The 23,770-nt window shown below is 51.2% G+C and overlaps 1 protein-coding gene across 1 annotated transcript; it reads left to right on the top strand.

Moving 5' to 3' along the window:
• The first annotated feature begins 2,121 nt into the window (after positions 1 to 2,121).
• On the top strand, positions 2,122 to 17,087 carry LCMT1 (leucine carboxyl methyltransferase 1). Its single transcript, XM_066640773.1, has 11 exons — positions 2,122 to 2,309; positions 3,523 to 3,614; positions 3,779 to 3,900; positions 5,413 to 5,489; positions 7,187 to 7,248; positions 8,024 to 8,126; positions 10,182 to 10,302; positions 13,831 to 13,932; positions 14,246 to 14,337; positions 14,822 to 14,919; positions 16,439 to 17,087. Exons 1-11 carry the CDS (start codon positions 2,221 to 2,223, stop codon positions 16,459 to 16,461), a joined length of 981 nt encoding a protein of 326 aa, XP_066496870.1. The 5' UTR covers positions 2,122 to 2,220; the 3' UTR covers positions 16,462 to 17,087.
• The last annotated feature ends 6,683 nt before the right edge of the window (positions 17,088 to 23,770 follow it).

Here is a 23,770-nt window from a genome sequence, read left to right as displayed (position 1 = left end):
CAGTGCTAGTGCAGCTGTGCCAATGGGGCATATGCGGCATCCTGTGGTGGGGAGGCAGTCACAGAGGCCTCCTCAAGGTATGGGGACATTTGTTCCTTTACCTTAGGGCTGCATTGCTGTTGCACCCATTCTGGAAAGTTAGATAGGATTGGGCCCTCAGCCCCCTGCAGCTTGCAATATAGGGATACCGGTGTTTGGATTTGCAAGGGCAGCCTTTCAAACATTTTAAAGACTCCGACTAAAGGAAATTTTTTTTTTTTTAAAGAAGTTCCTCTTTCTGTCTTTTGTTTTTATTGGGAGGGAGGGACACCCTCCTGCCAGTCATGGCCAGGCCAACCCTGCATTTCTGCACAGATCTCTCTGCTCAACTGTCTTCCATTCCAGAAGGATTTAAAAAAAAGGCTTCTGCAATGTCCACCCAGGAATTCCCTGCAGAGGCACCGAGATCAGTCACTCTCTTTTCAAGGCTCTGCTCCTGCGCAGGCACAAGACATAGAAAAAGTGATTCCTTCAGGCATGCATTCAGTAGCAGCATTTACACCATAAATTGGAGGTAGATTGCTCCTGAACATGGAGGTTCCTTTGATACCTCAGTCTCTACTAGAGGAGATTTGGATTAAGGATGCAGCTGGTCCTGCATTTTCTGTACAATAGGAAGGTGGGCAGATGCTTCTGGGAAACAATGCAAGCCAAGGACATCACAGGTACTCAGGGATATATTCTGCAGTGGAGTGACTACTCTGGGCACTAAACACCAGATGCACCTACATGCAACCAGGAAGTTGCATGCAATGAGGAATCCATACCAAGAGGATCTCTCTCTGACTGGGGAAGTGGAGGTGTGACTGTCCCCAGGCAATATTTAATTATGGGGTTGCTGAGGCTGCCACATCATTCAAGAGGCATGTGCTGAAAAAGCTGGAAAACCACCACCCCCCCATTGCACCCTCACTAAAAGAAGCAAACAAGCCCCATACTACAGATTAAGGCTGTCATCCGGTCCACAATTACAGGGAAGTAAGCCCCACTGACTACTATGGGGCTTACTTCTGAGCAGACATGCATAGGAGTAGGCTCTAAGGCTGCACACTTTCCTGAGAGTAAGCCCCAATGTAGCATGCCTAGAATTTAGCTGTAGGTCTTCCTTACAGAGAAGAGCAACAGGGACGTCTCTCGTACAGGTGACCAGATACAAAGGAGGACAGAGTAACCACTGCATAGAAGAGGGAGTTTAGGCAGGTGCAGCTCAACATGGAAGGGTTGAAAAAGCTGCACCTGCCCAGATTCCCTCTTCCAGACCACAGTTTCAGGGAGAGGCATTATGTACTCCTTGAATCTGGTCACCCTGCTCTTGTAAGATGGGGCAGCAGAAGCAGCCCTAACAGGCATGCACTGGTGGTGGAGAAACTTCCATTTGGGCCTGGAGCTGCCTGAGACTTTCCTGGCGGTGTGTGCAGGCAGGGCAGGGGCACCTTCTTCTGCCTGCAAACAGCACGGCCCCCCCACCTGCAAATCCTGCAATGGAGAGAACCAGGATTTTAGTATAGCTGTGATGGGGACAGAGCAAGAGATCAATCCAGTGGCGTAGCTGGAGGGGGGCAAAGTCCTAAGTTCTGCAGGGAGCCTCACCGCAGCATGAAAGGGGCCTCTCCTCTTTGGAGCCATTCCAGGCAAAGTCTCCGTCCCCCATCCCCCCCAATGGTTCCAAAGGGGAGAGGCCCCTTGTACGCTGCAGTGAGGCTCCCTGCAGAACTTAGGGCTTTGCTCCCCCTCCAGCTACGCCAATGGATGGATCTCTTGCTCTTCCTGAGCATCTTCAGCCTCCCCGCAGACTGCAATACACGAGACTACAATTCCCAGAATGCCGAGTGGATGTCGTCACCAGCCAAGGGTTTTGACGTCAGGCCAAGGGCGGAACCCGAAAGAATGACTACAATTCCCAGAGAGGACTCTGAGGACCCTCGCAACCCGCTTTGGCCTGATTGGGCCAAGCCCGGAACTGACAAGGCGGCTGACCAATAGGAAGAGCACTCTCCCATAAGGGCGGCCCTCCTGCGCTGTGCTGTCCAATGGAAACCGCGCGCGGCTCGGACCAATGGGCGCTGGCTTTGTTGAACGGTGCGGAGGCTCGGAGGAGAGGGGGGGTTCGGCCGCGGCCGGCATGGGTAGGCCGCGCTCGCTTCGCTGAACGCCCGCCCGGCACAGCCTGACCGCCCAGCCATGGCCGGCACCTCGCGGCCCCCTCAGACCGCGGATGTGTTCGATGAGGCGGTGAGGGGCACCTGTGACGACGCCTCGCTCTGCAAGCGGTGAGGGGGCGTGGCCTGCACTCTAGGGGCGTGGCCTGGGCAGGGAAAGGGGCGTGGCCTGGGGAGGCGGGGCGGCTGGTTCAGACCCAAGGAGGAAGATGGGCGGAGCCAGCTCGCCTGCCCAGTCTCCTGCTTCCAGCCGTGGACAGACAGACAGACAGACAGACGGGGGGGGTTTTCTCCCTGCAGTGATGGTAGGTGAGCTCCTGAGCTGTGGCGCTGGCCCTCAGAGGTGGACTGCCTGCAGGACAGCAGTGCCCAGGGAGAGGGAGCGTGCATGCATGTGTATATTTATATGTGTGTGTACACACACACCCTTACATATATATATATAGATGTGTACACACGCATATATATACATGTGTGCATGCAGCACGCACAGATTTATACCCCACTTTATCTCCTTCCCGGGCATTCAAAGCAGCTTCCAAATACACTAAAAAATATCAGCGTTATAAGTTTTTAAAAATATATATAAATATTTTTTAAAACCCTGAAATTGAGTATGTAGGAATTTCATGAAAAACCAGGAGCGACGTGGGCGCAGGGTTTGCGGAAAGCGCCCAGCCGAATTGTGTTGGGGAGAATGTGGGGTAGCCTTGCCATGAAACAGTCAGGTGGAGCAACTCCCTTGGAGGGTGGTCAAAGGAACCCAGGTGTGGGGGGGGGAATGGATTGAGACATACAAAATGATGCAGGGGATGGATAAAGGGAAGCTCTTTTCCTTCTTGCACAACACCCAGACCAGGGGACATCCACTAAAATTTGAGCATTGGGATCATTGGAACAGACTGAAGGAAATATTTCTTTACCCGGTGTGTCATTAGCCTGTGGAACTCCTTGCTACCGAATGCGGCATGTTGATGTCATGTGGCCTACAAGCCTTGAGAAGGGGATTGTACAGATTTAGGGAGGAAAAGTCCATCACAGATGATACGCCATGATGGGTGCATACAACCTCCTGGTTTTAGAAGTGGTCTGGTTCAGAATTGCAGATGCAAGGGAGTGGCAACAGGATGCAGGTCTCTTGTTGTCTTGTGTAGTCTTGTGAGGCATTTGGTGGGTGACTGTGAGATGCAGGAAGCTGGACTAAATGGGCTCTGGGCTGAACCAGCAGGGAAATTCTGGTGTTCCTGCTCTGCTGGAGGTGAGTGGTTCTTAGAACAGGGATTTCTCTTGTTAACTTTTTTTCCCATCTGTCTTCCTTGGTCAGGTATGCCATAAGTGTTGGCTATTGGAAGGATCCTTACATTGAGTATTTTGTGAGACAACCAAAAGAAAGAAAGGCCCCTGAAATCAGCAGAGGTACGTTGATTGCTTCCTGAACACATTTCCTCCTTTATCTCCCCTCCCTCCAAAAAGTGACTTTCCTTTTTTTCACCATTGACTGTAAAAGTATGTGTGTGCTCAAAACTGAAGTGTGTGCCCATGACAAATATTCAGTTCTCATGGGACTGCTTTCCTGCCAGGATATTACGCCCGTGTCCAGGGGGTCAGTAATTTACTTGAGGCCTTTTTAAAGAAGACAGAATGCAACTGCCAAATCATCAACCTGGGTGCTGGCATGGATACCCTCTTCTGGAAGTTAAAGGTGAGGAAAGAAGGAGGGAACAGCCTGAGCACCAACTCGGACTTGGCTGTGCAGCTCAAGGCTGACCTCTGGTGGCCACATGTAAAAATCTTTGTCCCATTGCTTTCATGGACTGACCAGTAGGAAGGCTGGAGTGAATTCTGGGGTCCCTTACAAGCTCTGCAGTGAGAAGATCAATGGATTGAATGGAAGGATTTGTCTGAAAATCTGTCTGTCCATCTTTCCACCGGGGGGGGGGGGGACTGGAGCTCAGTGGTAGAGTACGGTGGGCCCTCCTTATTCAAAGGGGTTTGGTTCCAGAACCCCTCGCTGATAAGAACTTCTGTGGATGCTGGGGCCACTCCTGAAGCTCGCACAATTACTGATCTGGAGCTGGAGGCCTCTCCTGGGTTGCGCTGGGCAGGCGATCCACTCTATTGGCCACTGTGTGCCTCAGAATGGCCTGCAGGAGCCTCTGGAAGTGGCTGCCATTCAAACTGGAAGTGGTCTCTGAAAACTGAAAGTAGCTTCCAGAGGCTTCTGCAGGCCATTCTGAGGTCTGCAGAGGTCAACAGAGTGGGTTGCCAGCCCAGTGTGACCCAGGAGAGGCCTCTGGAGGAGACTATGGGGTTCATGGTTACTTCTTTGCATGTGTGAAGTCTCAATTTCAGCTCCTGGCTATGCTCTCCTGCTCAGATTAGAAAAGACAGTCTCTGCTAAAGGCCTGGGGAGCCAGGCAGTATTGAGTTAGCTGGACCAAGGTTGATCTGGCAGTATAAGGCAGCCTTTTATGTTCATTTTTCACTTGCCTGTGCACCTGGGGAGAGGGAGTTGGATGTGCTTTCCACTCTTTTGGGTGATATTGAAGCCCATGCAGCCTGACTTGCATCCTGCAGGCATTGCTAATAGACGCTATTAGTGGTTCTCAAACCTTTAGCACCAGGACCCACTTTTTAGAATGAGAATCTGTCAGGACCCACCAGAAGTGATGTCATGACTGGAAGTGATCAAGCAGGAAGAGTTTTAACAATCCTAGGCTGCAGTCCTACCCTCACTTACCCAATTGACTATCCAGTAAGTAGTACTTACTGTAGTAAGTAGTACTTACAGTACTTACTATTTTACAGTACTTACTGTAAGATAGTAGTACTATCCAGATAGTAATTGACTATCCAATTACCCAGTAAGCCCAATTGAGTATCATTGTTGGAAGCATATACGTAGTAGTCTGTTAAAGGCAGAGGTCTGTGACATTTCCCCAGTGCAGTTACATGCCATGGTAGCATCAAATCTAATATACTCAAAATACTGAAATGAATGGGGACCCACCTGAAATTGGCTCGTGACTAGGTGGGTCCCAATCCACAGTTTGAGGAACACTATAATAGAGCATTATAAAAACATGCTCCAGGATCCTTTGCGTGATGAATGGGGGTTCCTCATGGGCATCAGTGCTGTAAAAGCAGAAGTAGAGCCCAGGTTGAGAGCCCTTCACTGAGCTGAATGTTGTACTGTTGCTGTTTGAATTTTCAGGATGAGAATCTGCTCCCTAGAAAATATTTCGAAGTTGATTTTCCATCAATTGTCGCAAGGAAAATCCACAATATCAAGTGAGTGTGGGAGAATGTGCATTCTGTTTGAAGTTAACCAAGATGAAGATCTCTTTTTTTTTAAGGATGTGTGTTCTGTTTTGTCCTTGCATTTGGTACTCGACCTTCTTCCTTGTCTGCTAAAACGGTGACATTGGAAGACACGTGTTGGTTGGTTGCTTTTTGCATTATCGCACAACCATGATGCTGGAGCAGTTACCTGCACTGAACCCAGAGTTGGACTAGATAATCTCCAAGATCCCTTCCAGCTCTTTGCCTCAGGCAGATCTTTGCCTCAGGCAATTGGTTCTATTGCAAGCTGCTCCAAGAGCGCTTTTATAGGCTACTGCACTTAAAACTGCACTTAATGCAGATCCTGCTACTAGATTACTCTATGTACAGACTGGGTTTGGGGGCACAGAGCATATCTCACCAGACTTGAACTCCTGATTGGCTCCCAGCCTCCGTTCAAGGGGTTTCCCTGTAAAGCTACAGATGACCTGAGGCCTCACCTTCTTCCCTACAAGCTTGCTTAGCTACTTTGATCTTCCTTGGGGGATCTTCCTCAGGTCTTGCTGCGGAGAGGAGGCAGGAAGTGATTGCAGATGCCAGTTCCGTTGCTTTGTCTTCAGAAACTCATCTGGTGCTGTTGGCTTTCTTTTCTGTGCCAGATGAAAACCTTTTTGCAGACCCATATTCCACTCTAGGATGTGGAATATTGCATTGTCTTCCATTTGACTTTCTGTCTCAGTGACTGCAGCTCCTGTTTCATTGTTCACTCACTGCCCTGAGATGTGGTTTTATCTGAAGAGCAGCACAGAAAAATATTAAGAAGGACATTCATTCTCTAAGCCAGTGGTATTCAAACTGGGGCGTTGCGACGCCCCAGCCTGTGGGTCCTGGCCTCTGCCCCCTTGAGCCAGGAGACAGGGGGAAGGCAGCGGCGTGATCCAGAGGATCGCATCGCTCAGGGGGGCTGCAGGGGCTTGGGTGCACTTTCCCAAGCCTCCTATAGCCTCCCGGGGGTGCGGGGAGCCCTGTGCAACCTTCGGCAGGGCTCCCCAGGTCAGGAAAAGTGAAAGCGGAGCAATTGCGCCCTGTTCTGCAAAACCGGAAGCAGAGCACAATCACTCCGCTTTCCCTTCTGACCGGGCTGCAGGGACTGGGGTGCACCCTTCAGTACCTACAGCAGCCGTCCCTGTGTGCGGGGAGCCCTGCGCGAGCGCCTGCAGGGCTCCCCAGGTCAGGGAAAGGGAGAGTGGAGCGATCTGCTCTGCCTCCACAAAAGTGGAAGCAGAGCGCGATTGCCCCACTATCCCTTTCCCTGACCTGGGGCGCCCTGCAAGTGCTTGTGCAGGGCTCCCTGCACACAGGGACGGCTGCCTTAGGGACTGGTGAGTGCATCCCAGTCCCTGCAGCCCCCTGAGCAACACGATCCTGGTTTGTGTCGCTGCCTTCCCCCTGCCCCTGCTGCCTCCCCCCCGCAAAGACTTACTGCGGGTTTCAAACTCCCAGAGAGTTTGAAAACGGCAGCTCTAAGCAGAAAAGCCGAGTGTGACTTCTCAGTTTCTGTATTGCCACCTGCTGGCTAAAGCCTGGTGTGCAGTTGGAGCCTGGAGGGAGCAAATGCAGCAGTCTCCAGTACTTTGTGTTTGTTGAAAAGTGCTGATGGAGGAGACGCACCTGACTCTTTCTTTGGGTCCTTTTTTCTGCCACAGAGCCAAACCTCCCCTGTCGAAACCAATTATGGAAAGCCATTCTGGGGAGTCGCTCCTAATAGGTGAGTCATCTTAAAATCCGAGCATACGTCAGGTTGGCATTTCCAGCATCGCTGCTGCCTCACTCTGTTAGGTAGGCATGTTGTTGATGCTTCAACTGATGTCCTGGAGGGAGGCAGAGGGAAGACGTCCGCTGCTATCTCTTTGCCTCTCACTAAGCTACACATAATGCCCCCCCGCTTCCTTCCCAAACATTTCCCTGGTGCAGGTTTAACAAGGGGCTTTAGCATTCCATCAGCTCATGCTTCTTCCTTCTTGCTTTGTTTTCCTGCTACAACGTGTTGCTGCTGGAAATGGAAGCAGCTAGATGTAAAACCACACTCGGGAACGATGGCTGTTGACTTCCTCTGTGGTCGGCACAAGCCTTGCTCTGTATGCTTCACTGGAGCTTGTTGGGGCATGCTTGGTGCTGCCTGTCATTTCCAGGGCTAGTGGAAACGCTGTTTTGGTTACCTGGGCTTTGGGTGGCTTTCAGAGCCCTGCCACAGCAAGCACCCTTGATGTGCACGAGAGTAGGGGGCTAAAGGCTGGCTATTGATGAGTGTTATGGGGAGGAGAGGTTGCTGAGGGCCCCTGCTTGGCCTGCAAAAGGTCCCAGGCTCAGTCTTGCAAAGGGAAAGTCCCAGAGCCTGAAATTCCAGCAAGGTGCAGACAGTACTGAGTTTGAATTGGGCGATTCCACATCAGCCAGTTTCAGTTTCGGATGTTCATTTGTCAGACTGGAGCTCAGAGAGAGGTTTCTAATGCAGGTCGCTTTAATCGCTTTTTCTTCTGCAGATGCTCACAGCCTGGACTCCAGCCGGTATGCCATAATAGGTGCAGATCTCCGGGACCTGCCAAAGCTGGAGGAGCACCTGAAGAAGTGCAACATGGACCCACAGTAAGGCTGCTGCAGGGGCTCAGGAAGTGGAATAACCGCTGTGGGCATTCTGAGCTCCTGCTTTCTGGACCCTGTTCTGATGCACACAGTAGAAGGAGTCCCTCCAAGTCTGCGGAGCATTTGCTGGTGCCTGCCAGTTCAGTTCTGGCTACAACTTTGCAGGGCATTAATTGCGTGCTCAGGAATGCATGGAGAAAGGTTGTCCAAGCCCTGTTTCTTGTGCCCAAGAAATATTTACTCAGCTGCAGAGTTTATCTGTAGCTCTTTAGACAATGTTTCGGGTGTGTGTGGTGTTGGTGTGTGGGAATGTTCTGGCAGGTGATGGGTTCTGTTATGGGGTGGAGAAGGAAATCTGGATATCTGAGGTTGGGTTATTGGGTGTGGAAGGATTTTGAATGTTGACTTGTTTTGCTAGAGGTAGTGGAAAGTGTGCCTCTGGAGGGCATAGAACAGAAGTGGGTTGGTGAATTCTGGTAACAGTGTTAATGGGGTCATCCCTGGTGCTTTCTGCTTAGGTTCCACTTGTGAATGTTGGGTTTGTCTGTGTCATTGATTGAGCCTTTGTTGTAGCAGCAAGTGAGAACTCTGAATTGGGACTCGAATCCCAGAGATTTCCCTCGGTAATACCAGTTCAAGCCATGAGTTTCTCTGCACCTCTTGGGACCCCCAGAAAGGATCAGCCTGTTACACGTTTGCAGGAGAGGAGTCCGTAAGCCGTGCAGAATTGTGAAGAGCTGCTGTGATTTGCTAAGCCTTTCAGCCCACCGGCTCGGCCTCCTCCTTCCCACGCAGCTTCCTCCTGGGGATTTCCATTTGCTTCCAGCTGTCCTTTCTCCTTTCTGCTCTCAGTATCTAAAAGCAGCTTTGAAGGCAAAATTACTTAGCTGGTTGCATCATTCCAGTGGGAGGTGTGGTGGGCGGGTCCTGGGTAGCAGGCCAGTGAGGCAAGCAGAGGGAGGCAGTCCAGCCCCTTCCTGATGTCACCAGCACCTTTGATTCCCTCTTTCTGGAATCATGGAGAGTGACTCTCAGTCCAGGTAGCCAGGGGGGTCAAACTCATTTCATACAGCAGGCCGAACATCAGTCATGTGGCGCCTGCTGAGGAACAGAAGTGACGTCATTAAGCAGGCGATGACCAGAAAGAAGCACTTTCTTCTTGCTTAGGAACTCATTTGCTGCAAGCGACGAGAGAAAATGTGCAAATCTTGTTCATATTTTCAACACATGGGAGAGCCTAATTATCACACGGGCTACTCTTTCAGCAGCGACACCCCAACACAGCCCACCCCTCTCCTCCCTCTCCCCTCTGTTCCTATTCTCCTTTTTAGTCCAAGGAGTGAGGGAACGAGAAACTGTTTGGAGGAAAGTGACTGGATGAAGATGAGCCTTCTCTGGTTCAGGCTTATAGGTGGGCAGGCCTTGCCTCTGGAAGCAAGGCCAGCAGGCAAGAACCCATCCTCCCTGTGCTGGTCTTCCTGTGTAGTTCTTCCTCCCTTCTCTTCCTCTGCCATGGTATTCCATGGCCGTGGCTTTTGAGGCCCAGCCAGTTCATGTCCCCATAGCAGTTAGGAGCTGTGGGCAGATTTGGTTCCCCTGAGTGTGTCTCACCCTCCCTTTTAAGCCGGTGGCCCCTGCCACATCTCGTAACTGCATTTTATATGTGACCTCTGTGCCGCCTGAAAGATTGCCTGCCTTCCTCCTGTTCCGAATCGCCGTTCCCAAAACAGATAAGGAAAGTTACTGCTGTGTCTTCTAGTGGCGCACCTGGTATTGAGGCTCCCCAGCAAGGGGCGGGGGGTGGGTTGTGTTCTCCCTTGTGTGAAGAAATTGCTTCTGATTCATTCTGTAACTCTCTTTGGATGAGCTGGTACAAATAATTTGGAGTGTTGCAAAGGTCCTGCAAGGTGGACCTGCAATATTTCTGTAAAGCGTAAAGGGTTACTTGGTGTAGGGTTACTACATGCCAGTTTCTGAAAGTTCTTGGAATACTTGGTTGTCTGAAAAAAAAATTTAGACTGGCTATCTCTCTCCCCCCCCCCCTTCCTTTTTTAAAAGTTTGCCAACTGTTCTGGTGGCGGAATGCGTGTTGATCTACTTGACCCAGGAGCACTCTGCAGGGCTCCTCAAGTGGGCAGCTGGCATCTTCCCATCAGCCATGTTCATCAACTACGAGCAGGTAAAGTGAAGCAGGACCCTAGTAGGGGTCCATAGATGGTTCGGAGCACAGGAGACTTGGTGCAGAACTTGTGTGTGCGGAATGCACGGGGTGGACGAAGACAGCAAGGCTCTGTCTTCTGTCCCAAACTGTGAGCCTTCAAAAGGGGGTCAGACCCCAGGAACAGCCCTCATTCCTTCCTGCCCCTGCTCTTTAAGCAGGGTGCTCCCTCTGCAAATGCAGGTGCCACACAGTGAGGGTGACTGGCAGCTGCAACGGACCTACTTGGGGTGGGTGCAGAGTTTCGGCAGGCAGGTTTCCAAGAACAAGAGGCAGGGTGTGTCAGTGCTTGGGGAGGGGGTGTTTTCTCATAATACAGCCATGAGCAGACCCCACTTGAGTTAATAGTGCTATTGTTATATAGCTGAGCTGCTGAGTCAACTAAAGGAAATGGCATTGTGAGAAGCGTTATGTAACTTTATGAAATGTTAATCCCTTCACATGGATGCAGCCTTGGCAGCCACGTCCACATAAAAAAGAGCAAGTGCCAGTGGGTGAGGTGGGGCTGCATGTGAGGGTGAGGGATTGGATGCCCCAGTGCCAGGCTCAGGTCCAAGCAGAGGGGAGTGGAAGCAGCGGGGTGGATTCCTTGTGCGCTGCAGGAGCAGGCTGCTCTCTGGCTAGGCTTGTGGTGCTCAGAGAAGCAGAGCTGGTCCAAGGCCTCCCAGCACCTGAGGCACCCTGCAGAAGACTGCCCCCCATACCTGATGATAGCCAGCCTCTGCTTTGCTCCTCTCACTTCCTGGATTGGAAAAGGAAGAGCAGGAGGGGAGGGGGCAGAAGAGGAAGTGCCAGGGCAAGTCCCTTATTCTCTGCACTTCCTTTTCCACCCTAAGGAGTGGGGAGAGAAGCGGCGGAGGCAAGGGGGTGGGCAGAAGTGAGCACTGCTGGCCAACCTGCTACCAGAGGCGGCTGTCCCCATTGGCTTCATGAATGGGCCAGCCTTGCAGAGGGTTTGAAAGACAAGAAAGGAATCCTTTTGGCGGCAGCTGCTTGAAAAGGTTATGGACTCATAGAGTTGGAAGGGACCCGCAAGGTCATCTAGTCGAACCCCCTGCCTGTGGCAGGAAATCGTTCTAGAGCAAGTCCAGCAAGTGCCTGTCCAGCCAGCGAGGGAGAATCCACCACCTCCCTCGGCAATTTCTTCCACTGCCAAACCACCCTGACTGTCAAGAATTTCTTCCTGATGTCCAGCTGGAGTCTCCTGTCTTGCAGGTTGCACCAATTGGATCTAGTTCTTCTCTCAGAGGCAGTTGAGAACAAACGTTTTCCTTCTTCTTTGTGGCAGCCATCCAGTTCTTTGAAGAGCCCTGGGTTCTAGATGTCTACCAGCCAGCACTGTGTTGCAGGGAGAAGCAAAGCAAGCACAATGCTGGGCTGCTTTAACTGAGGCATAGAGTCTGTATCCTGAGAAGCCTAACCCCCCCCTTGCATTTTTCTCTGGTCAAACATGACTTGGAACCCTGTGGCCAGTTTTGGACACCATTTTTCAGGAAGGACAGTGATAAGTGGGAGTGGATCTAGAGGAGGGCGGCTCACATGGGTGAGTCCTACTAGGAACAGTTACAAGCTTGATGTTTAGTCTGGAGAGGAGAAGACTGGGAGGGGGGATGATGGCCATCTTCAAGTATCCAGAGGGCTGTCATTGTACGAAGGAGAGGACTTGCTCTCTGTGACTCTTGAGGGCAAGAACCCACTGGTTGAAAATACAGGGAAATAGTACAGGGAAAAATAAATTTAGGTTAGACATGAGGATGAATTTCCTAACTGTCAGAGCTGCATGGCCTCAAACTGTCTGCTTTGAGCAGTTCTGGGCTCTTCCTGGTTGGGGGTTTTCAAGTGGGGTCTTTCCAGTCACCTGTCAGGGACGCTTTTGCAGTTACCTGCACTGAGCAGAGAGTTAGAGTAGATGGCCTCCAGGATCACTTCAGAATCTTAACGTTCTATGATAGTATCCTGGTGGAAGAAGTTAGGGCACTCTTATAATTGGAACTTGATTCTTTTTCTTAAAACATCCTCAAAAGTCTTATCATTTATAATTCTGCTTGTCAAATGGAACTTGAGAGAAGATTCTTAAAGTTACAACTTCTAAAGATAAGTTATAGCAGTGTTTAGCAGTTTCTCTCAGACTGTGGGTCAGAACCTGCTCAGTGGCTCCTGAGACAATTTCTGGTGGGTCACGCAGAGCCTCCAATAAAAACACAGGTGATGGAAAGATCAGATAACTAACTGTCTCAAGCCCTGAGGCTGTTCAAAAATCAGGTAGCTGCTAATTGCCCTGCAAGGAGCTGAGGTCCTGCAGTTTGCAAGCTTGTGTAAATATAGGGAGATAAGTGATCATATCTTTTAATGTGTTTTTTGTCCAAGTTTGTCCATGACAGGTAGTAGGGACAAGTGAAGTCTGGATTACAGAACTAAGCCCCTCAGGTCTTGAGGCTATTCATTACGAGAAATGGATTGAGTTTTTTGCAAATAGCTAGATGGGTTGATTATAGTGTCATTTTAGTAAGTGGGTCCCAGTGCTAAGAAGCTTGAGAACCACTGAGTGATAGTAATAAGTAAATAGCATCAACAAATCTTAAAAATATAACAGGCAACTCCGTTTGATTCATGGAAGTATTTCCGACCTGCTGTGGGCTCTGTATCACCCCAAGGCAGTTAACAGCAGTCGTTCAAAACCCTACAATTGAGAACAGTAGTTCAACCAAGACAAAAAGGAGATCAAAAAATGAGCAACGCTAAAACATTAATAGAGTGGAGGTGTGACAGATCCCTGGTTCAAGATTATTGAAAAGCTTGAAAGCCTGCTTTGGAAGGCCTCGGCAGGCACTCCCACCGAGAAATCCATTGCTTGTGCCTGCCAGCCAGACCTCCAATAGCAAGGCTTTCTCTGTGGACCGAAATGCTTGGACAAATTTGAAAGGTGCTTCCTGGTAACATTAATTTTAATGGACCTCACAGAATGCTGTACGTGTTTGGCACGCAACATTCAACCAAGGTGAAAATATTCCAGTTGCAGACTTAAGTAAAGCAGACATGCTGAGAGATCTGCTTATTTTGCTTCTGCCGTACAAGGAGCTTTGTCGAACCGAAGACCCTTTGGCGTCTTCCTCCTGGTTGAAAATCCTCTTCCGTCCAACTCTGATGCATGTGCCTTCATGACCCGTCTTCTGTCATGTTTTTAATTTATATCTACGGTCCCGAGGACTAGAAACCTGCTTTTTAAAAACAGAGAGGGCAGTGGTGAGTGTCAAACCGCTTCACGGTGCATTGGATACCAGATGCTACACCTGGGTTGCGCAATTGGCTGTCCTCCTGGGAGTCACAAGAATGTTTGCAGCAGGAAAACCGCCTGTGGGCTTAAGGTGGGACCTGATAACCATTCCTTGTATGCGCCCCCCCCCCTGGAGCAGGAGCCGTAGGCATCTTGGCTGCTGCAGAAGTGAACCCAGCCCCCTTTCGCCTCCTCCTCTTGTGGGTCCTCTACAGGTGAACATGGCCGACCGCTTTGGGCAGATCATGATTGAGAACCTGCAGAGCAGACAGTGCAACCTGATCGGTGTGGAGCATTGCAGATCCCTGGAGACCCAGGTCAGGCCCTCTGGGTGGGTGGGAGCAGCTTGTCTATTGATTGGCTTTCCAGCATATGTGTGTGTTCGTTCCTCATGTTGTGTTGCACCCAGCTGTGTCTTGCCTGACCCTTCCCCCCCCCCCCCCCGCTGTTTAAGATTCTTGAAATCTGATAGTCCCTGTGAGGAGAGAGCGAGAGAGAATGTCCTCCTAGCACCCTATTTTCAGTGACAGTGTAAAAAAGAAAAGAGAAATTCAAGCCAGATTGTGCTAGCAGGCATGGTCCAGCTTAGGCTGCCTTCAGTTGACTTCCTTCCTTGTCTCTGATTCACAGAAGGACCGATTTCTGCAAAATGGCTGGGAAACTGCAACCGCCATCGACATGGTGAAAGTCTACGCTTCTTTGCCACCCACAGATGTCAAAAGGTGAAACTTTTCCCCTGCTGTGTTCCAGCTGAGAGCTTTTGGTGGCTGCAGGGAGGTCCTCCTCCTTGTCTTTCATCTCTTGGTCACTGAGTGAGCTGTTGAACTCCTGACTCTTGCTGTGGTTTCTTATGGCATCCCACACACAACTTCCTTTCTCCTGTGTCAGAGAAAGGGTTCTGGTAGCCCCCCAACATCACCCTGCACTCGGAGCTGCAGTGACGTAGACTGGGAGAGCTTACTTCCTCCCACTGTGCCAGGAAGAATTGCTCATTTGTCATACTTGCACTGTGTGTCCCCCCTCCCAAAAAGCTCACAGTGGCAAGCACGATTCTCATTTTATCCAGGCACTAACCATAGGAGGTTCGAAATCCCCCAGTGAGCTTGGATTCGAGCCCAAGTCCAGCACTTGTGCCACTAGGTTCCACCTCTGCCTGCCACTGGGGGCATGAAGGCATCTTTCTTCTTCCTACTGTCTTCCTTCCAGGATTGAGGCTCTCGAGTTTCTTGATGAGAAGGAACTGCTCGAACAGCTCATGCAGCACTACTGCCTGTGCTGGGCCACCAAGGACTCCTGCAACCTGGGTAAGGCCCCTGGAGCACCTCTCCTGGCTCAAGTGCCTCTCCCGGCTTTGGAAGGGTTTGCACAGCCTCCCTTGCTGTACCTTCGGGAAGTGTTTGTGTTTCCCCTGGTGTGCCGGGGAGGGGAGATCCAGCTCTGCCTGCTTGATCTTCCTCCTGTCTCGGTATGGAAGGGTGGGCACTAGCCAGCAATTGCTGCCCCTTGTGTGGCCCACATTCTGCAGGACTGCTCGGGAGCAGGCACGCTGGCCCCACACCTTTCCTTCAGGTGGGAATTCTACAGGATTCTGTGCTACAAAAATGCAACAATTGTTGGAGCCGCATCAATCCCACAGGTTGAGAACAAATTTGGGGGGAGCGGTGTGTATGCATGTGTGCTGTGAACTCTGCCTACACAAGTGGGGTGCTCAGCTGCCAACTCTTGGAGCCTAGTTGTTCAAGCAACCCTGGTGCCTTTCTGCTGCCCCCACCAGCAACCACATGCTCACAGCTTCTTCCTAGACCTGTGCAATGAGGGAGTCCTTTCTTGTCCTGCACCGCCAGGGTCAGAGAGCTGCGGGTGATGGCAGGTTGGTGCCCGGGCAGCGCTGATGCATCACAAATTTCCTCGCTCCTGGTTGGCCCTTGTGACAGGGGAGGTGGGCCTGAGAAAAACTTCCCAGTTCTGCCTGGAGCATCCAGGTGGCTGATGCATCTCGCTTTATGACTGCAGTTGTGAGCACTAAGCTTTGGAATAAAAAGTCTTCCTCCGCCATTTTTGTCAGGTACATTGGGGTGAAAGGCAGGCAACTGACTGACCAGGTCGATGGCTACATGCTTGGGAATCCCACACAGTCACTCTTGCGCCATCTTTCAGTCTCAAACTGTTGCAGTTGTGACATTTGATTTTTTTAAAAAAGCAAATGATGACAAGCTGTTTGGGGCAGAGCAAAGCAGCACTCTGGATGCAGGCGAACATGTCCCTTGGCATTGCAGGCAGGAATCTGGCTAGGCTGCAGGGTCCACATGTGGTGGGAGGGGTGCAGCACATCCGTATTTGCTCCTGTACTCTGCTGGCCCCATTGCATCCTTTTGCACAGCCCAGTTTGTCTTGCTCAAATGTCCATTTTGTTGACCTACCTGCCACATTTTCCCATAACCTGGAGACCCAGCTACAAATCTTGCTGAAGCCATTAATCTGTGAGCTTTTCTTGGTTGCCATTTTTAAAAATATGCCTGGGTGGTTCTTCGCTGGAGCTCTAGGGATCAGTATTTAGCCATGGGCCACTGAGGTTACAAATGTTCAGAGTGGATGTTGGGAATGTTTGGAATGCTCTCTGCCTTCTCCCCAGTGGCATCCTTGAATCCCCTTCAGTTTATCTATTCCTTTTTGTCCAAATATCCCCTGGTGTTGAGCATAGTATGTCATAGTAAAATATACATCGTGTAGTAGCCAGCTGCCACTAGGCAAGACTGCAGGCTGTTTATGCCCCTGGTTGCAAACTATTTGGGTTGAGCTCTTGTCCTCTCTCTTTTTCCACAGGTCTTACAGAGATTACTCTCTAGTGCACTCTCTCCACTGGAGCACCAGGTCAACCTGCTGCCCCCTACTGGTGGGAGTCTGCACGCATCTGCTCCAGCCGGCTCCACCATCAACTGTTGGCAAGAGAGAATGTGAGCCATAGAGCTTTTGTAGGGTGGTCCTCTTGTCCCCCACCCAACTTTTCTTGCCTCGAGGCCTTTTGAATGACTTGACCCCTGAGCCCCTTCCCTGGGACCTGCTTTTGGGATTGTTCTGAGCAGAAGCAATTTGTGTTTGTTGTACACACTGGACAGTGGTGGTCGGGTGCACCTGACTGTGACTCTCATTCACCCATTCTGAGTGGGAAGACTTGCTGGGCGCTCTTGTGAGGATGGGGCAGCTGCACGTCCGTGGATGCGTTTTGTTCTTAGCTGATCCTGGGGGCTCTTCCTCGGCCTGTCCCTTTGGTGGAGGGCCCTCCTCCTCCTCCTCTGGGCTCTGCTGCAGTGAGGTTTTTGTACCTTCCCTCTGAATCTGCTTTGGCTGCGTCAACAGAGAGCTGTCCACTTTCCTGGATTTATCCAGGTGGAAAGATCTGAGTGGGCCCCTACTTGCCCTCTCTTCTCTCCCCCTCCCACAGCAAGGGTTAATAAATGGTGAACCTTTGTAATTCTGTGTCTGTGCCTTATTCCTGCTTATCTCTAGTGCTTAGTGAGAAGCTGGGCCTACAGGACCGTCCTCCAGGCCTTGTTTCTTGTTCTTGCTGGTTGAAGTTTTTCAGCCAGCAATTATTTTTTGCTGGTCCTGAGCTATGACAATAGGAACAAGCCCATGTGTGGCGTTTTACATGGAGTGTTGGATGTGCTGATTTAGCAGGTCCATCTCCCCAGTTCACATGCAGAGTGTTTCTGCTTAGGTTTGCTCTCACCCTTCAAGGTGGGTAGCTGAGATGGTTATAGGGATAAGGTTTCAGTTGGGGTTTGTGGGGGGACAGGGAAACGTCCTCAGAAAAGATGAAGGGAAGACACACATTTTCAGAACACAGAGCAGATGCCAAAACAGGCCAGCCTGCTGCCCCAATAGTGATCAAGACTGGTGGTAAATCTGCAAAGCACAAGAGGAAATCACGTGCCTTTTCATTCTCATACCCCAGTAAACAGTGTAGTCCTAATCCTATTGACTCAGAAATGAGTCCCGTGGTATTGGAGGGATTTACTTCCAGGAAACTGCAAGTAAGATTGTAGCCAGGGTAGCTCGACTGAGCAAAGGCCAATCTTCCAAGTGCTTGCACCAGTCTGGAAAGAGGCCTGAAGCGGAGCCCTTGCTGGTCTTGGCATCTTGTCTTAAAGCAGGACATGAAATTGGCCCTAGATTAGCCCTGATCTTTTGTGCTGACTTCTGGTGTGGAGGCAGGGATTGCTGGAAAGGGCAGCCACACCTTGACTGTGGAGCTTCAGAGAAGTGGGGGGAAGGCACAAAAATCATGGGGAACCTCTGGCAAGCAAACCAGCTCACCTTTTGGGACATGTGGCTTGGCCAGAATTGCCCAGGCCTTGGGTAGCAGCAGCATGCAGTGTTCACCATATTGTGAGTGGCGGCCCAAGTAAATTGGTGCTGGAAAAGTTTTAGGTCTGGGCTACTACTAGATGCAGTGTCAAGGGGGCTGTGCTGGCACCTTCCACTGGATTCTTCAGAGTAGCTCTTGGTGAATCTGATGGGGACCCTGGGGCTGGGAGAGGGTTGAGCGTTACTCAACAAAAAAGACCCCTTCTCCAGCTGTTGAAATGAATGCACAAGAGCATGTCAGTGCTGCATTAGGGCCTCCTCCTCCCACACACATCTGCCTGGGGCCATTAGGAGTGACTTCAGAGGCAGGAGCAATCCATCTATTGTAAGAGATTGGTGAGGGGCACCCACTTCGGCCATCTGTTGGGCTTCACGGTGCCTTCTTTTCCTCCCACTCCTTGGGCAGTGGGGGGGGAGGAGCAGCTTGCTTGAGCAGTTGGTCAGCCACATGTGTGGCCCCCAGCACAAGTCCAACTTGTGGAACCACCCAAAAGCATCCAAATAACGCAAAGAAAAGAAACGGCCCAGGTATGTGCAAAGAGTCTGGGCAGCCGTCTTGATTCTAATGTTGCCCACTCCTGAGTGGCAACGGGCCATTTTGGCAGGCATGTGCTGCTGACTCTGTCCTTGATTCCCATCCTCCCCCCCCCCCCAGTGAAATCACTGCTATGTGGCTCTCCTCACACTCCTGGAGAAGCTGGCGCAAGGCTGAAGCCATGTGGGAGGCTGGTGGCGCATTCCATGTGGTCCATTCTCCCTGGTGTCTTTTGCGAACGTTGCAGCCAGCCTGGGCTTTTCCACCTTGGCACTGGCCTTCACCTGGCGAGACGCCACCTCACCTCCATTCTTTGCATTTTCTTCTTTCTGTATGAGCAGGAAAGCTGTCGAGAGCAGTTCTTAAGTGGACCCTGCCAAGCAGTTTAAGCCATCCTCCCCCAGCCTCAGCGGGGCCCCCCACTGCCAGTTTCAGCCTCCTTGGCTGCTTTTCAATTTAAAAACGTGCAGAGAAAAAGAATTGCAGAACCGGCTTTCTGGTGTTGTCCGACTGGGCACTCCAGCTGTTGGAATGGCCTCCACTGTGCTGCTTGGATAACAGGTGTCTCAAGGATCAGGTTAAGCAGCAGTGGTGGAGTGAGCCACAAGGTGTCTGGGCTGTGACTCCTGGGCTGTGAAAGATCAGGAGAGAGATCTTGGAGTGGTGGTGGACAGGTCGATGAAAGTGCCAACCTAATGTGCGGTGGCAGTGAAGAAGGCCAATTCTATGCTTGGGATCATTAGGAAGGGTATTGAGAACAAAATGGCTAGTATTATAATGCCGTTGTACAAATCTATGGTAAGGCCACACCTGGAGTATTGTGTCCAGTTCTGGTCGCCGCATCTCAAAAAAGACATAGTGGAAATGGAAAAGGTGCAAAAGAGAGCGACTAAGATGATTACGGGGCTGGGGCACCTTCCTTATGAGGAAAGGCTACGGCGTTTGGGCCTCTTCAGCCTAGAAAAGAGACGCTTGAGGGGGGACATGATTGAGACATACAAAATTATGCAGGGGATGGACAGAGTGGATAGGGAGATGCTCTTTACACTCTCACATAATACCAGAACCAGGGGACATCCACTAAAATTGAGTGTTGGGCGGGTTAGGACAGACAAAAGAAAATATTTCTTTACTCAGCGTGTGGTTGGTCTGTGGAACTCCTTGCCACAGGATGTGGTGCTGGCATCTAGCCTAGACGCTTTTAAAAGGGGATTGGACAAGTTTCTGGAGGAAAAATCCATTATGGGGTATAAGCCATGATGTGTATGCGCAACCTCCTGATTTTAGAAATGGGCTATGTCAGAATGCCAGATGCAGGGGAGGACACCAGGATGAGGTCTCTTGTTATCTGGTGTGCTCCCTGGGGCATTTGGTGGGTCGCTGTGAGATACAGGAAGCTGGACTAGATGGGCCTATGGCCTGATCCAGTGGGGCTGTTCTTATGTTCTTAACTACAATTCCCAGGAGGCCTTGCAGGTCTCTTGTTATCTGGTGTGCTCCCTGGGCATTTGGTGGGCCGCTGTGAGATACAGGAAGCTGGACTAGATGGGCCTATGGCCTGATCCAGTGGGGCTGTTCTTATGTTCTTATGGCTTTCAGGGTGGAATATCGTTCCTGGGGGAGCGCATGATGCCGGGGCCAGTCCAACATCTCCCAGCATTTGGCTTGCAGAATGCTGCCTCTTCTTACCTGGTGATGCGTCAGGGTCTGTTTCTCCTGCTCCTGGGACTGGAAACGGAAGAGGGCAGGATGGCGCAAAAGAGGAAGTGAGGAGGGGATGTGCTCGCCCCCCACTCTCCTCTCCTCCACCCGTCCTCTTCTACCCCATCCAGTGGCATAGCTAGAAGGGGTGCCAAGCACAAAGTTTTGCACAGAGCCTCACAGCAACATGCAGGCAGTCCCCCTCCCCTTAGGAAGCAGTTTTGCTCCCCCTGCCTGGAATGGCTCTGCAGGGGAAGGGGAAGGGGCTGCTTGCCCGCTGTGGTGAGACTCCCTGCAAAACTTAGTGCTTTGCATCCCCTCCAGCTCCGCCACTGACCCAATCCCTGTCTTCCTTTTCCAATTCATGTACCAGCAAGGTCTTGGGTTCACTTTGCTTTAAGGCCCTTCTGGTTGCCTTTGGAAATGAGGCAAGTGGTGCCCAGGGATGGGGTCTTTTCAGTGGTGAGGCTGCAGCTTTGGAATGCCCTCCCCAATCAGGGAGGCTGGCCCTGCACCAGATCTGATTGGAAAACACCTTTCCTGCCTGAGCCTTTCCGAATCGATCTGTGTCTTGCCTGCTGCCTTGTTTTGTGTGCTGTGTCTTCTGCAGTGGGTATTGCTGCTATTGTAGGGGTTTTGTAGGACAAATCTGGAGGTGATTTGTCTTGGTTTGGGCTGTCTGAGCCGCTCCGGGAGCTGAAGAGCAACCTATTTACTGCTTTGTAATTAAATACGCAGTAGGGATTGTTCAGGCAGCACTGTGCAGGCTTCTGGGGAGCACCCAAGTTCTTCTGAAGTTTATTAGGCTTTAGGCTCTTGAGGGTAAATCCATAATAGGGAAAGAAGCATCTCTGAAAGATGGTGTGCCCACCTCTGCCAACTGTTTCAAAAGAACATCAAAAGAGCCTTGCTGGATCAGGCCAGAGACCCACCTAGTCTGGTCCACTAGGTGGACCCACCTAGTCCAGCTTCCTGTATCCCATTGTGGCCCACCAGATGCCTCAGGAAGCCCACAAGATAATAAGAGACCTGCATCCTGTTGCCACTCCCTTGCGCCTGGCATTCTGTCAGCCTCCTTCAAAAACCGGGGGTTGCACATACCCATCATGGCTTGTAACCTGTGATGGACCTTTCCTTCATAAATACGTCCAATCCCCTTTTCAAGGCAACCAGGCCAGACGCCATCAGCTCATCCTACAGCCAGGAATTCCACAGATTAATGACACGTTGGGTTAAAAAAAAAATTTTTTTCTTCAGCCTCAGGCTGGACATAGATGTGTTCCAGGGTCCAGTCATAGGTTGCAGTGAGGTTAGCACACCTGGCCTGAAAGGTGCTGGCTGGAGAATTTGTCCCAGAATCCCCTGCAACCCATGGAGATCCATGGGAAGTAGAGGACTTCAGTTACAGGGTTTGGGGAAGAGATATAAGCCTGGAACAGGCAGGCTTGCCCCAGTCCTTTTCCTGCCACATTAGAGCATGCAGCTATGCCTGCAGTGTTCCTGGGTGTTCTGCCACCCTGGGACTATCCCTTTAAATACTACCCCTCACCTGACTTAGAAGTAATTGCGGTGACATGATGATGGCACCACAATTACTTCCGGCACACTCCAAGTGGCTGCACATTGCTCAGAGCGGACAGCCACTTTTTTAAAAATGAACCAGGCTGCTACTCCAAGCAACCTCTTCAAGTGGCTGGAAAGGGGGCCGGCGGCTGGTGGCGGCCCCAAGTGTGCCGCCCGGGGACACTTGCCCCCTGCCCCCCTCAGGTATGCTAGCGCCAACAGAGGCTGTGCTGCCTGCTCTGGTGGTGATGGGTGATGGGACAACCTTCAGGAAGAAGTTTTTACTTACCTCCTGGTAGGCTGCTTAATATGGGTCTCCTTGGACCTACACCAGCTATTTTGGTTGTGTATGTCAAAGGAGGGGGAAAGGGTAGAAAGGACCAACTTGGCAGAGGTGCTGTGCCCCAAGCTGGGCATATGTCGAAATGTCTGAAGCCAGCCTGGCTGCTCACATGGTGAGGCACAGAGGCGGGGGGGGGAAGGCAAGTTCATGCAACCCACCTGTCCTGCGGCAGTTGCAATAGATGCGCCTGGAGCTGCAAGCCAAGCATCACATGCACATTGACTTTGCACTCTAGTTTTGGAGCAGTCGTTGGTTCCTTCAGCCCCTCATCGGCCAGCCTGAGAAGGCAAAAGGTGCTCCCATGTGTGTCTGGGAAATGGAAGTGGGGAGATGTGGGGCTGAGTGTGCAGGGGAAGGGGTGGGCATTGATCCGTATGCAGGAAGACTTTGAAAACTGGAATAAGACTCAAGGTTGGCCTTTCCAAAGGCAGTTCTGCTGCTATTGTTTTCCAGGTGACATTTTGCCGAGTTCAGCATGAATCAATGCCTTTTTATTATTATTTGGACAGCGCAGCTGCCAAATTCTTTGGACTCTTATCTGAGCGTGTGAGTTGCAGTAGCTCAATTTACTGCCACCTTGTTAATCTCCTTGCCTTGACTGGCAGACGAGGTTGTGAACTCCGGGGAGGCCTTTATTGGCACAGGGTGTCTGGCCTCAAAGGCAGGGGGAGGAGGATGGAGCTGGCCCGAGGTGACTTCTCCTCTGTGAGACTGACCAGAGGGATTGCCTCCAGCAGCAGGTTGGCAGGGACACCCCCACCCTGCTCCGCCCACTTGCCTCCACTGCTCCATTTGATGGATTGGAAAAGGAAAGGGTAACAGGAACAGGAAGTGTGGAGGTGCAAAGAGTGATGACCAGAGCATCAGCGACGCTCTAGTCTACCAGTCTTTTTTCTTCTACACTTCCTCTTCTATTCCCGCCCCCTTTTTCCAATGGGATCAGGGAGTGGGAGGAGCAGAGGCTGGCACATCACCTAGTAAGGGGAGGTAGCACTTGGCCTGCTGCCTCAGAGGTCAAGGGGTTTTGAAGCTGGTTGGTGTGTGGCGACAAGGAGAGGTGCCCGCTGCATGCGAGAAGGGAGGGCTGGGCCACAGGGGTGGCAGGCACTGCTTCTTGTTGTAGGATGCCCGCAGCATGGAAAGGAGGGCAGGCTGGCCCTGCCTCTGTACATGGCACTTTGCAAAGGACTAGAAAAAAAAAATGAGTCTCTGCCCCAAACAGCTTGCAATCTTTAATACATCAGAGGATGGTGAAGTAGGGAAAGAAATGCATTTATTGTTGTTGCAGAGGGGCATTGAAAGGAGGCCCTTGCACCCAAGACTTCAGGTTTTGAGGAAACATTGCAAGGCAGAAAGGGAAGGCCCTTTCCAGCTGACAGCCTCTCCCCCGAGTTGCAATGGGACTGCTGCTTGCTTGCCATTGGAAATGTAGGTGGCCCAAACCGGATTGTGGCCTGCGACTGCCTTGGGGCAGTGTCGCAGCTAGAGGGGATGCAAAGCCCTAAGTTTTGCAGGTGCCTCATCGTGTCATGTAAGCAGCCCCTCCCCCTTCCCTTCCAGCAGCTAAAGTAAAACTTACTTTGTAAAACTTACTAAAGTAAAACTGAGGCTGCGAGGGGAAGGGGCTGCTTGCACGCTAAGGTGA

Source organism: Tiliqua scincoides, chromosome 13 (genome assembly GCF_035046505.1).
Source record: "Tiliqua scincoides isolate rTilSci1 chromosome 13, rTilSci1.hap2, whole genome shotgun sequence".
NCBI lineage: Eukaryota > Metazoa > Chordata > Lepidosauria > Squamata > Scincidae > Tiliqua > Tiliqua scincoides.
This window is presented reverse-complemented; position numbering and strand designations above follow the sequence as displayed.

Bases quoted from the DNA above. Each gene is read 5' to 3' on its own strand.
- LCMT1 (XM_066640773.1), top strand. From the start codon at position 2,221: ATGGCCGGCACCTCGCGGCCCCCTCAGACCGCGGATGTGTTCGATGAG. The intron at 2,310-3,522 runs GTGAGGGGGCGT...TTCCTTGGTCAG, and splicing joins GACGCCTCGCTCTGCAAGCG to GTATGCCATAAGTGTTGGCT. The intron at 8,127-10,181 runs GTAAGGCTGCTG...CTTTTTTAAAAG, and splicing joins AAGTGCAACATGGACCCACA to TTTGCCAACTGTTCTGGTGG.